Here is a 13,568-nt window from a genome sequence, read left to right as displayed (position 1 = left end):
TAATTTAACTCTGTCATTGCATATTTCTCTTTTTAAAATCTCACTCAGTACCGTCGAAATTTCAACAGCATCAGCAATAAAACAGCTATTTCCCTGCATTTTGTTCAAGGCTACAGAAGTAGGCTTTAGGGTACTCATCATGTGTTTCAACATTTCTCTTAAGCCAATGTTGAGAACTTTGGCTGTGACAGTGCCATCTATATTTTCACAATTTTGTCACAAACTGTCATCAGATTAGGCCAGTTCTTGATATAGTGGTAAAAACAGTCCACTACTGAGTTCCATCACACGTCTTGTGGGAGAATTAGCTTGGTTCCTCCCACTTTTTTCAGAGCAGCTGCAAAGTAGTTGTTATGGAAGTATTTTGCAATTTCAACAACATTAGCCTTTATTTCTGGAACACTGAAGTCTTTGGCTAGGAGGTGCATCAAATGAGCACTGCAGCCGTAATGTTATTAGCTTGGGAATCTCTTCAAATAACTTCTTCTTATCTTGGATACATTTGCAGCATTGTCTGTGACCAAGCTGTGTACTAAACATTTGAATTTTTTTTCCCCACGGTTTGTTATAGCTTTTACTGCTGCTACTAATAAATATTCTGCTGTGTGTGCATTTCCTGATGTATCCATTGTTTCTGCAAGGAAGACATTCCCTTCTTCTGTTGTCACATAAGAACGTACAACAGGATCATTGTGGATATTGCTACACCCATCAAAACTCAGGTTAACAATTTCACCCTCTAGACCTTTTGCACACTTCCCAATTTCTCTTTCATATACTTTATCTGCGACGTCTGCTCTGTTGGGTGGACTGTGTCCTGGTCTTAATGACTGAACCATGTTAATGAAGCGTGGGTTCTCAATCATACGGAAAGGATAGTTTGTTGCATAAACAAACTAGGCAATTTTTGTAATCTGCTGGTTCTTATCACAAGCTTATCTATGGTTGTTACTGGATGATGGTGATACTTTTTTTTTTCCTTTTGCTGCAGGTGATATACTGTGGCTATGTGACATATAGGATATGACTGAAACACTATCATTGGCAGATAGCTCTGGAACTATAGAAAATGGTGATCTTGAAGGTGGATAGTCTTCAGAATCCTGTATGTTGAGGATGGATTCTCCTAAACAAAATAAGTCCATGCAGTTATTTAATTACTCATTTATTCATTACTGCTCATTTAGTATTTAGTTTGTATTCACTGCCACTCAATACTACTTTAAAGGTGAAATTGTAAAAGATCTGCCTATTTCAGCTATTTATTTTTTATTTATTTTTTATCACAACTGTATCTAAAATGATAGTACCATACAGGAACAACTATATTTTTTGCTCAAACATGAGAATTCAAGAATAGTCCAAAAGGAAGACAGGTAGTCCTTAAGAAAGAAGCATGAAATAAAAAAGTTACCAACCTGAAGATCCTGTATGTTCAGACATGTTCCTTTCATCATCTTCAACGCAGCTTCCTCCTGAGAAGGAACACTTCTCATGATGATGTTTCATTTGGGCAACCAGGCCTTACATTTCTTTGTTGCACTGTTTGCATTTTGCACGCATGCCTGTCTTACCCACAGGTAGAGGAATTTAATTAAAATATTCCCACACTGGGTCTCTCTTACGGCCTGCTGCCATTATAGTTTTTCCCTTCTAGTGAGAGAATGGTATGGTAGATCTCAGATCAATGAAGGCTGCACTCAGAAAGACCTCAGACTTCTGGAATATGCTGCTCATACAGTCTGACTTTTGTTTCTACTGCCTGTCCCTCCCTTCTCACATTTATCTCCAGACTTCTTCTCCTCGTCCAGATCTGTTCTGCCCCCAACAATCTTCTGTTCATTGAACTTTTTGAAACTTTGCACTTTTAGAGAGAGGTAAGGGATTGACTCTGTGTACACAAATTTGCAGAGGGACAAAAGGGTTGAGGTCTGTTATTTCTCATCTTTGTTTGTTGGTTTGTTTAAAAACATTTTTCCTGTTAACAAGCATGTTATCTCTGGAGACACAAATCCACAGTTTGAGAACTGCAAAACTAAGCATCTCTGATGGTATCTTCTAGACTGAACACTGAGTCCCATTGGATAGATAGGAAGATTTATTTAAATCTATACAGAAGCCCCTGGTACCCCAAATGGTCGGGTTCCTAATCCATGAACTATTGGAACTCATTTACAAAACTTTTCTTAAATATTACATGAATATATTGTCTCATAATCCCTGTTCCATGATGATATGTTTGAGCTATAGTGTATCTTAATTAAAACTATCTTTAGATATGCTTTTTGAGGAAAAAGCCTTTTATCAAAAAAAAATTTTTTTAAATCATTGATTTTTATCCACCCTTGTATAAATTTATTTTAGTCAACAGAATAAGAAAGTATGTATGTGAATAAACACACAGCGCTGTTGAGTAAGAAGGTGCCAATTTTATATAGTAATTTTTCAGTGTGTATCTGCACTTCAAAGGATGGTGGGAGAAAGTGAAGAATGAAAATTGCCAAAACCACCAGCTTTCATTTACTTTTATATCAGTCTAAGTACTAGTATATGGCCCCATCACCATTGTATATGAGCAGCTGAAAAACACTCAGGCATCTCACTTTGTGATAGATAAATATTATCCTCATTTTAAATATGAGGAGTTAAGGCACAGAGATATTGTGACTTAGTCAAAGTCAGTCATAAAGTCTTGAGCTTGACTTGAGCAGCTTGAGACAATATTCAGTGTATATTTTGACCCGCAGAGTCAGAAATGGGACCTTTATGCCATCCAAAAGGAGGAATTTCTAGTTCCTAAACTGAACCCTACAAAATTCTGAGATAGTGAGGTTTAGAGCTGGGACACTTATGTATAGAAAAATCACTTTACTATAGGTCACTTTACTATAGGTCATTTCCATTTTAATTTCTCTCTCATTCTGCGGCCTGTACAATGGGGTTTATAGTAGCTAAAGTACCTGGTTTTCCAAATGCAGGAATACAAAAAGTAGTCTCAATAAAGATAGGTTTCAGAGTAGCAGCCATGTTAGTCTGTATCCGCAAAAAGAAAAGGAGGACTTGTGGCACCTTAGAGACTAACACATTTATTTGAGCATAAGCTTTCGTGAGCTACAGCTCACTTTAAGGTGCCACAAGTCCTCCTTTTCTTTTTTCAGTAAAGATAGTTTCTGTAACAAGGATCTCGTAGAGGGCTTAGTATGATATAAAGATTTTTATGAACACTCATTTAAGATCACCTTCCCATAGGGTTGCCAACTCTGACTGAAGCTATTCTGGGAGATTCCTCCCCCCCTCCCCGACATGATGTAATGTCATTTTCTTAAGATAGCATATTAAAATCTCTTGGATTACTTTCAATAGTTATTAGGAGATGGATACCAATTCTGGGAGACTCTAGGCCAATCCTGGAGGGTTGGTAACCATACCTTCACAACTCACTTGTGACATAACTAATGCCCATTAAAATAATTATAGCACAATCACCAAGTCAATCTTTTGGCAACAATAGTTTCAGCATTTTGAGATGCAACTTCTCTCTAGAAGATCTAAAATAAAAATGACATTTTTAGCTTTTTTTATGACATGTATTTATATTAATGTATAGTTTAGTGCAGTGGTTCTCAATCAGGAGTATGTGCACTCCTGAGGGTACACAGAGGTCTTCCAGGGGGTACATCAACTCATGAGATATTTACCTAGTTTTATAAGACTACATAAAAAGCACAAGCAAAATCAGTACAAACTAAAATTTCAGACAGACAATGACTTGTTTATACTGCTCTATATACTACACACTGAAATGTATGTACAATATTTATATTCCAGTTGATTTATAATTATATGGTAAATAATGAGAAAGTAGGCAATATTTCAGTAGTAATGTGCTGTGACACTTTTTTGTATTTTTAGGTCTGATTTTGTAAGCAAGTAGGTTATAATTGAGGGGAAACTTGGGGGTACGCAAGACAAATCAGACTCCTGAAAAGTGTACAGTAGTCTGGAAAGTTTCAGAGCCATCCTTTTTGTGTATAGTACAATTGTACTTATGTAGTTTAGAATATATTTTTACTGGGTTGTGACCAAGAAGCATGGGTTTCATTAAAATCGTGTTTCAGTGTGTAAGTTGATTGGTTGTCTCACCAGCCCAGAAAAGAATCAGTGCCACATCTGAGTTTGGTCTCAGGTCCTTGCCTCGGTACATAATTTATTGGTCAGACACAAACCTCAGGAGCTACACAAAAACAATAATTCCATTAACGAAAGCATGCTTCAGTCCCCAGAGACTGTTCCCTTGCCCTGGCTCAGTATTGGAAGGAGGACATATAGTCCCCTGCTGAATCATATCACAAGGGTAGCCCTTAACCCTTTTCTGGTTATTTCTCTCTGTCATATGTTAATTAAAGGGATAAGAGTAAAGTGATAACTAGTGATGTGCAGACATTAAAAAAGTTTTGAGGCTTTGTTCAGTTAAGCCTCCATACTGCCTGATCTATTTGGCCTTCTGATACTTTCCCTTACCTTTGTCTGAGAAGCCAATATCATCCTTTTCAAGAGGCAGTTTGAGCAATCCTTTAGCTTGCAGTATCCCTTTGCACCTTGTGCAACTTTAGTCTCATCTATAGACCATTGAATCAATAAGGGGTGGAGGTCATTATATTGAGTTTGTTTGTTTGGATCAGGTTCTTGAGCAGCAATATTCCTTTCTGTAGGCAGGAAGGGATCCTGATTGCGTTACAAGCTTGGACCACCTGTGAGATGCAAGTTGTGAAGTTGCAGGAAAAGTTAGAGTGCCTCTCATTTTGAAAGAATCAGGGGGTAGCCACGTTAGTCTGTATCAGTTGCATCTGAAGAAGTGGTTTTTTACCCACGAAAGCTTATGCCTAAATAAGTGTTAGTATTTAAGGTGCCACTGGACTCCTTGTTCTTACTTTGAAATGAGAGATATGACTGAGGTCAAGTGGCAGATTCATTGTGTCCTTACACTTATCTGCTCCCATCAATGTGGGGGTGAGAGGCATTATAGGAATTCCTTCTCCCCAACCCTCCCATCACCAAACCTACATATTCCTAAGATCTTGTCTACACTACATGTAGCATGTGAGTAGCTAGAAGCTGCAGTAAAAAGCAGGCTGTGTCCACATTTGCTGCAGTGTGCTACATGTGGCACTGAAAAGCTCCAGCAGGGGGAAGACAGCAGGGGAAAGGCAGCAGCTTCTCACTGCTGGAACCTTTTATTGTGGTGGCCGGCGGGGGGGGCGCGGGGGCAGGTTATGGCAGGGGAAAGCCTTTCCTCACTGCCTTCCTGTCTTTCACTGTCATGGGGGAAGGCTCTGGAAGCTGGGAGGCAGCGGGACACTATGCTGTTAAACATAGCAGTGTAGATATGGGAGGCATTGCTTGGGCATGTTTTTTTTCTTCTTCTGTAAATCTACTTTCTCTGTCCTTTCCCCCTCCTTCTACAGCCTTCTCAACCTCTTTGCCACAGAATAAGTACTAGGAGCATTAGAAGTGTGAAAATCTAGTATGTCCAAAGTTTTGTCTCCTCTCCTCCTCAAAGCACAAAGGATCTCAGTTGGCTAGAAGGGCAGAGGAACTCTGCCTTGATAATTTTCAGTCCTCCTTATCGATTGCTTTCTCTTTCAGTTGAGAACTGTTGATGGGCACAAAGGCATGTTAAGCTGCTGGAATGCACTGTTGCTTGTACTTCAAATTCTTGTCATATTTCTGGTTGTGATTTAGTTTTTCTTGGTATTGATGACCAAGTTGATTTTTGGATTAGAGTTGACCTCTGTGGACACTAACGGTCTTATAGTACTCAAAGTTGCTTTCTTTTTTAATTTTTAAAAACATATTCTTGTTTACATAAGAGAAATTTTCTTATGTACCAATCTTGCAATATCGTACAGATTTTATTGAAAACTGTTTGCTAAATGCTGAAATTTGTGTTGCCCATAATACGTTATACACACCTTTGACTAATCTCGCATTACATTGGACAAAGTACCAGTACAGATCATATTTCTCTACATTTCGCACATCATATCAACATTTTTCTTATACTAATTTACAAACAGATTCGGAGTAAAATTTATTTTTGTTATGACCATTATGTGTACATTTAGGAAGCCAGCTGCTACAGTAATGGATGCAGAATAAATATGTAGATATAGGTAGAACCAAAGAACTCCAAATTATCCCTATTTTGATTGCATAACTTTTTAGGGCTAATCTCTTTATTATAGTATCATAACACAGTAAATTGCTTGCCTTTCTCCTTAAATTACTGTTCCTTATGATCATGCTCTTTACTGCAGAAGTTACCTTCTAGGGCAGCAATCCCTTTGTCAGTGCAGAAACCTAGGTTTTTGTCTAGAAATGCAGTCTCCACCTCGTCGTTTGCCTTAGCATCTAACTTGAGCATGCTCACTGAAAACAGTTAATCTTTTGCCTGTCTCCTTTAATCTCTCCTCTCAACCTGGAAAAATTTTAGCTGTTTTTATTAGGCATATTCCATCGGTGACTAGGCCAAACCCTAAAGCAAAATGGATTTCTTGGGCAGCCCCCTCTCTCCAGCGTAAGAAACTGAACCATGGACTCCCAGCCTCTCTGAGACTATGGCTACACTGGCACAGCTCAGAAATATGTTTCTCTCCATCCAGAATCATAAAGTTTCTACCTTACCATACTGTTTTGTGGGTTTTTGTTTTCACCTCCTATGGTAATGTATTTTGGATGCAGCTTCTGATAGGCCAAAGGCTGCTTATTTTGCAATAAAAATATAATATTGACAAATATGAAAGGCAAAGTTTGAAATAAGTCCTGGTTTGGGATAATTTAAATAATACAAATCACTTAAATTGCATAATGTTTTATGGTGCAGCAAAACTCTGTGGTATCTGTCTTAGACATTTCCATATCATCGTCATATCTAAGTGCGGCTTCAGTATGATTGAACTGTGAGGTGTTGTCCATAGCAGACTTCATAGTGGATCCTGTTCTTTGCATGCCTCAGAATTCAAGGGTGATCTGGTGATGGTCTTGAGAGAGCAGATATGTCAGTTACGAGGCTAGCTGCACTGTGTCCTCTTTCTGGGTTCTCTGAGTGTATCCTCTTGGGAGTTAAACTTTATGCCTTTACCTATCGTGGTATTTTGCAGCTCTCCCACTCTTAGACTGGGACTTGGGCTACAGTTTCCTGTGTATCTACCATTCTTAACCCGCAGGTCCCACTGTAGCACAGGCATCTGCGGTTCTTCCCTTCGGGAGTCTATAACCAGTGGTGTACGGTGACCAGAAAGCCTTCTTAAAACAAACAGTAAGAATGGGGGGGAGGAGAGGGGAAAAGGAAGCCTGAGCCCTGGCAGGCGCCTCCTGCACGGCTGGAGCTGCGAGCCCCGCAGGTGCGTCCTGTGCAACTGAAGCCCCAAGCCCTGACAGGTATGCGTCATCTCTCAAATTTCTGAAGATTTTTGTATGCAGCTCGGAAGGTCAGTAAATTTGGCCAGCCCTGCTATATGTTGTCTCCTACAGTTCATTCAGTGTGTGAGTTTGCAAAGAGCAGGTCTGTACTTATGCTGCATTCTAATGAAGCTGTGTGTTTGAGGAATTCTGCTGAGTTATGTTGAATTTTTATGTACAGATAAATTGGATAGAATCATACTGTTTCAAAATACTTGACTTTTTAAATGTTTCACTTGTAGAAAATTGAAAAGGCTGTAATTAATTATATTAGGAATATTCACACAATATTAGTGAATTTACTTCATTTCAGTTGCTGTATAATGCAGACCAAAATCATATGCTACTTGCTAAACTTTGTGACAGCCACTCTAACTAAATTTATACAGGCAAGAATAATTGAAACTAGAATGAAAACGTTTATTTACTTGTAGTTGGAGTCAAACAATGGGGTGTCTGGTTTAGTTTGAAATCTAGCACTACTGTACATCTCTGCAAGCCCTATGACCCAAATTTCAAGTACCACTCCATGAACGTGAACGTTAAATATGTAGGCATATTCTCTACAAAATCTGTATTTTTGTATCCGAAAAGCTATTTCTTTGTGGAACCCGGCCCCCCACCCCCAGTTCTGCTTTTGTATTAATGGAAGTCTGGTGAAAACATTGTCCTCTTAGTTCTCTATATTGGATAAACTAGTAAAACATTTATTAGCAGCAATGAAACCAAAATATATTTCATGCTGAATTATATTCTATATTGCTAGGCATTGGGGGTGAGGAGATGTAGAGTACACATTGGATCCTTTGGGGGGAATATTTTTTGGTTCTGCATGGAAAAGCAATGTAGGTATAAATAAATACAAGTCTGCTTCTAAAGTAGCTACCTTATTTTTAAATATTTTTGCAGGTGGAATAGTTGTTTGTTGTTTTTTCAGAGGTGTGCTTATTACATTTCATGACAAAAATGGCCATGTAAAGCATTTGTAGAAAGGAGGATCTAAATGATGTATCTATGTAAGAACAGATTTGTTTCAAATCTAACTCAATATTTAATGCAAAAAAAAAAGTGAAATTTGTGAATTTATACTTCAAGGAACCAAATAGTTAAAGAATGGTCCAACCTTATTAGATATCAGTGGGACTTGAAACTCAAACCTAGAATAGACTGCAATTCCTGCATTTTCCTATAAGTAACCATTTAGACAGCTTTATAATTTGCCCACTATTCATTTGTGCACCAACAAATTCTGGTTGAATCAACATCTGTTTTTCAAAGAAAGGAAATCTAACCCTCTTTTCTAATTTCCCGCATTTGTCATTTAAACAAATATCAATGAAGGATTCAACAAAATGCTATGTTCAGCCAAAACAATACATAAAATACTGTGTGCTTGTTTTATTCTCATTGTAACACCAAGTCCTCCCTCCAGTGGTTGCTGTTACATTTTTTTTTAACTTTTGTCAAAAAGAATTGGTAAATTTTATTTATATATATAATTTTTTGAAAGCAGAATTCAAAGCAGAGTTCTCTTGTGCTTCTAGGTTGGCAGGTAATCACCTGGGTTTTCTATTCTTTCCTCAGTGGTAGGCTCATCACCTAGTAGATGAACCCAGTCTGAACCTGTAGGAGCAAAGTACCCAGAGTTCTGCCTTTCACCTAACTTTTGCTTATGGCATTACCATAGTGTTGGCTTTACATTGGTTTACCTGACTTATTTTTTAATTTAAAAAATTCACTCCATGTTCAAAGATGACAAATTTTATTTGTTTCCTGACTAGTAACAATTGTTCAGGGACTTGTCCACAACCTGTAATTGTGTAAACTAACTGTGTCAAAATATGATTACAAATTGTTGTTTTAAGTGTGGTCTGGGAGAACAAAGTACTAGGCATCACAAGCTGCAGTGTCTAAAGTAGTTTCTTTGAAATGTGTTGTCACATTGATCAGGTGTTCTGGTTTCTAACACTTCTTAGATGTTAATTAAAATGATTTTTTTCCAAATGCTGTAATGGTATTTACATACAGTGTGGTGTCACCATTGCTTTGCACATACAAATGCACATATTAATGAATGACAGGAATTTATATTCAATGAACTCACTTAGTAGTCTATTTGCAAGCGTTGGAAAAACAATGAGGCCAGATTTTTCTGACTGTTGATTTAGACATTTCCTCCTTTACATTATCTTGGTTGGGTAAGATATGTTCCAGGAAATTTAAAAATTTCTCTACCTACTTTTATTATTATTTAAGCTTCTGTTATGAGTGCAGCATTATTTTTATCTAGTAAAAATGTAAGTTTGCTTGAACATGCAGATTTTGTTTAATCATGTTGAAATGTGTCAGGATTGAAGAAGTCCAGAATCTGAGTTGGGGTCCTGGATAAAAGATGAGGTGAATTTGGGGAGCCTTAAGTTTAGAGGCACTGGAAGTGTGCCCCCATTGCACTGTAGTAGAGTTTGTGCAGTTTTATGTGTCAGAACAGAGAAGAATGTTCTCCCACAGGTCATACTTGCTTAATGAATTACTGGACCTAATACCAGTTTTTATAATTTATGTACTCTTTAGCTGACAAACAACGGCCTTTGAAATTGTTGCATGTGATATTTTTTCTCTTTAAACCAGAAGATATAACAAAACATGTTACCTAGATACTATTTTTTTCTCTAAGACAATGAGTGCATGTTATCCATAGTATTCTAAATCTGCTAAAACAGAACATATGGCCGCTTTTATGCTATTTAAATAAAATTAACCCTCTTAACATTCCAACATTGGTTTGCTTATTAAATATCCCTGTTAACTAGTTAGTTTCACAGTGACCTACCAAAACTGAAAGGAAATTATCTTGGGGTTCCTGCTTATAGATGTAAGTCTGAGGGAGTCAGGAGTGTATTAGGCTTGATCCCATTAGTTTTTGGAGGGAAGATTAGCAAACCTATATTGGAAACTGTTCCAAATTGCTACAAAAATGTGGTTCATGCAAACACAGCCATGATAAGATGTATTGTGGAGAAGGATAAATCAAATGGATGGCGATTGAAATTTGTAACCAAGAATCCAAAAAGCTTAAGGGGGGGGGAGGGAGGGTTTCAATGCTCCCACAGTCCTTTATTTAAAAAAAATCAAGCTGAGTTGCTATGTTGGTATTCTTCCTAATGTCAAATTCATGTGGACGGAAAAAGGTCAGAGTTGAGTGTTTGAGGTCCTCGGCTGAAAATGGAAAAATATAATTATCTTTTGCTGCTAATGATCTCTCATGCTAAATAAATCTAGGAATATGTGTGACTGTACACTTATTCTTTATAAATTCCTGATACTGTGTAAACAGGGCATACAAGAAATATTCCTGTGTTCTTTGTTTTGGAATGGTGACTTGATAAAGATTACACATGACATGTTGGTTATAGTTTTATTAATACATAGTGGATGCTCTGGATTGTAGAAGGCAAGAAGATATGATAATTGATTTGTGTAGTTCACAGAACAAAATTGCAGAAAGAGATGTTTTGAATATACTTTAAGCTCTAACCATTTTTTGTAAACCCTTATTTAAACAGTAGTGGTTATCAAGAGCTATGAAATGTGTCCAGTTCACATCAGTAAAAAACCTTCTGCCACTTTATTCTCTGTAACCTAACTCCCATCAGAAAATTAATGTCAAATAAACTATGTCAAGTGCACATATTAATGTATTTTTTCACACAACGCCCAGTCAGCCTGTGGAACTCCTGGCCAGAGTATGTTGTAAAGGCCAAGACTATAATAGGGTTCAAAAAAGACCTAGATAAGTTCATGGAGGATAGGTCCATCAACGGCTATTAGCCCGGATGAATAGGGATGGTGTTCCTAGTCTCTGTTTGCCAGAAGCTGGGAATGGATGACAGGGGATGGATCACTTGCTGATTACCTGTTCTATTCATTTCCTCTGGGGCACCTGGCATTGGCCACTGTCAGAAGACAGGATACTAGGCTAGATGGACCTTTTGGTCTGACCTGGTATGGCCATTCTTATGTTCTAATATATATCAAATATATTGAACTACTTGTTGGCTGCATTTTTCAGTAGTGTTTACCTTTGGTCATGGAGACTTATAATTCTGAGTTTTTATTAGAAAAACTAAATTGGGAATTTATTATAATCTTGATTTAGGTATACCAGCTGTGCCACAACAAGGAAAACAACTTGGAGGTAAAAATGTAATAGAATGAGTAAGACCAATAGACCGCTCCAAGAGTAACAGCAATTTGTGTTGTCACTGCTTAGGTTACAACTACATTGTGGTGATTGATGTACTAAGCAGCTTTCTAAGTCTTCATGGGGATACTCAGAAAAATTAATCTGATTTAACTAAGGGTGTGAATTTAAGTGGATTAGTTAAACCACATTAAACTCCTATGTGAACACGTCTATTCCAAATTAAAATGGCCTTAATTTGGTTTATCTTAATTCACATTGGAATTCACTGAAGTCAGGCCATTTAAATTATAAGAGCATCTACATCGGGGCTTAATGTGGTTTAACTAATCCACTTTAAATTCACACTTTTTAGTTAATTTGGATTAATTTTTCTGAGTGTTGCTGTGTCTTAAACTAGATTGCTGTAATGTAACTCTAGTCACTGTATGTAAATGTAGCAAAACTTAATCCTATGTAGGTATAGTAAGGACAATAAATGGTAACTGCAGTTTTAATGTGGGAATAATCTAATTGGATTGGGGGTTGCTGTTTGTCGTTTATGCTTTTAGTTTATATCTTCCATTTCTTACATTGATCTTCAATAATTACAAACCATATGCAATTTGGAAGAGCAACAGGTTCACACTTCTAACCTCCTACTGGAATAGTTATAACGGAACATCAATTAGATTCTAATGAACTAATCTTTACCATTACCACTATGAAATGGAATTTTTCACTAATCATCGCAGGGGGGCTTATATAGGGACCACACTATTTTTCTTAATTTTTTATGAGGTAGTTAAATTTTTAAGTATGCTGTTTCTGTTGGTGGATTAATAAGGGCATTGGTGATTTCTCAAGGCAAGGCTAAATGTCAGCCTTGACTTTATCTTTTGAATAGTATATCAAATATATTAAAAAAAATTCTTTCCAGCAGAAAACTTTTATTTTTGAAATCATTTATATATTTATAAATTTACCAGTTTATATTTGAATGGTATGCATAATAACGTGATATCTAGTTAAGCAGAAATCAATGAACTGGCTAGTTCCTAACTTTGATTATTGATTTTTAGCTCATCCTGTGAAGATTGATGTCCTTTTCCTTCATCACTTTAATTTTGTTGACAATTTGGATAAACATGGCGCAGCTCCAGCAAGGAGGCCCAGATGAAAAAGAAAAAACTACTGCACTAAAAGGTATAAACTTCTTTGGTTTCTTTTTATATTTATGTGTGTATGTATGTATAGATATAAATTATTTCAGAGACATTTATTTAAAATTAAGGAAAGGGAAATGGAAATAGAATTCCTTTGTTGTAGCTGTGGTTTAGGATCCTGCGACTTACCAAAATGGATTAGACTGGTGGTCCAGTATCCTGTCTCTAACAGTGTCCAGTATCAGTTGTTTCAGAGGAAGGCACAAGAAAACTGAACTTCGTGGTCAGTAGTGGAATAACCTGTTTATAAGTTTGTTTGCAGAAATTATCCTTCAAGAAGACAATTCATGTAATATAGGTAGTCTTATTTTTCAGGAGCCATTGGGGAGGAATATTATGTCAACTTTATGCTACTGACGTTTTATTGCTGAATAGCTATTTACAGTATTAAAAACCTCTTTGAGTACACAGTGTTATGAAATATATTTATAAGGCACTGATCCAAATGAACCAGCTGTACAATTATAGACTCGTGTGTATTTCAACAAAATAAATAGAAGTAGGAATAGGATCTAAATGGTTTAATGGATAAAATACTTTTTGTTCAGGGCTAATTAACTGTAGTCCTCTTCTAGATAGTATTTTTCGAGTCTGGCAGTATCTAGGGTAGATTAGTCCCACAACTCATCTGACAAAAAGGATGGATTTCTGGAGATTTGACATAATTTCTGTTGCACTGGGGGTAAGCTCACATTGCAAGT

The 13,568-nt window shown here is 36.9% G+C and overlaps 1 protein-coding gene across 1 annotated transcript in view; it reads left to right on the top strand.

The window, feature by feature from the left end:
- The first annotated feature begins 12,723 nt into the window (after positions 1 to 12,723).
- The window catches only part of ARB2A (ARB2 cotranscriptional regulator A), a 313,359-nt gene continuing 312,514 nt past the window's right edge, over positions 12,724 to 13,568 (top strand). Inside the window, exon 1 of the mRNA XM_074952851.1 lies at positions 12,724 to 12,847. Coding sequence (XP_074808952.1) covers positions 12,742 to 12,847 — 106 coding nt within the window. The 5' untranslated portion in view covers positions 12,724 to 12,741. The remainder of the gene's footprint in view (positions 12,848 to 13,568) is intronic.

This window comes from Natator depressus, chromosome 5 (assembly GCF_965152275.1).
Source record: "Natator depressus isolate rNatDep1 chromosome 5, rNatDep2.hap1, whole genome shotgun sequence".
Taxonomy (NCBI): domain Eukaryota; kingdom Metazoa; phylum Chordata; order Testudines; family Cheloniidae; genus Natator; species Natator depressus.
The sequence above is the reverse complement of the archived record's forward strand: the minus strand, read 5'-3'. Positions and strand labels throughout refer to the sequence as shown.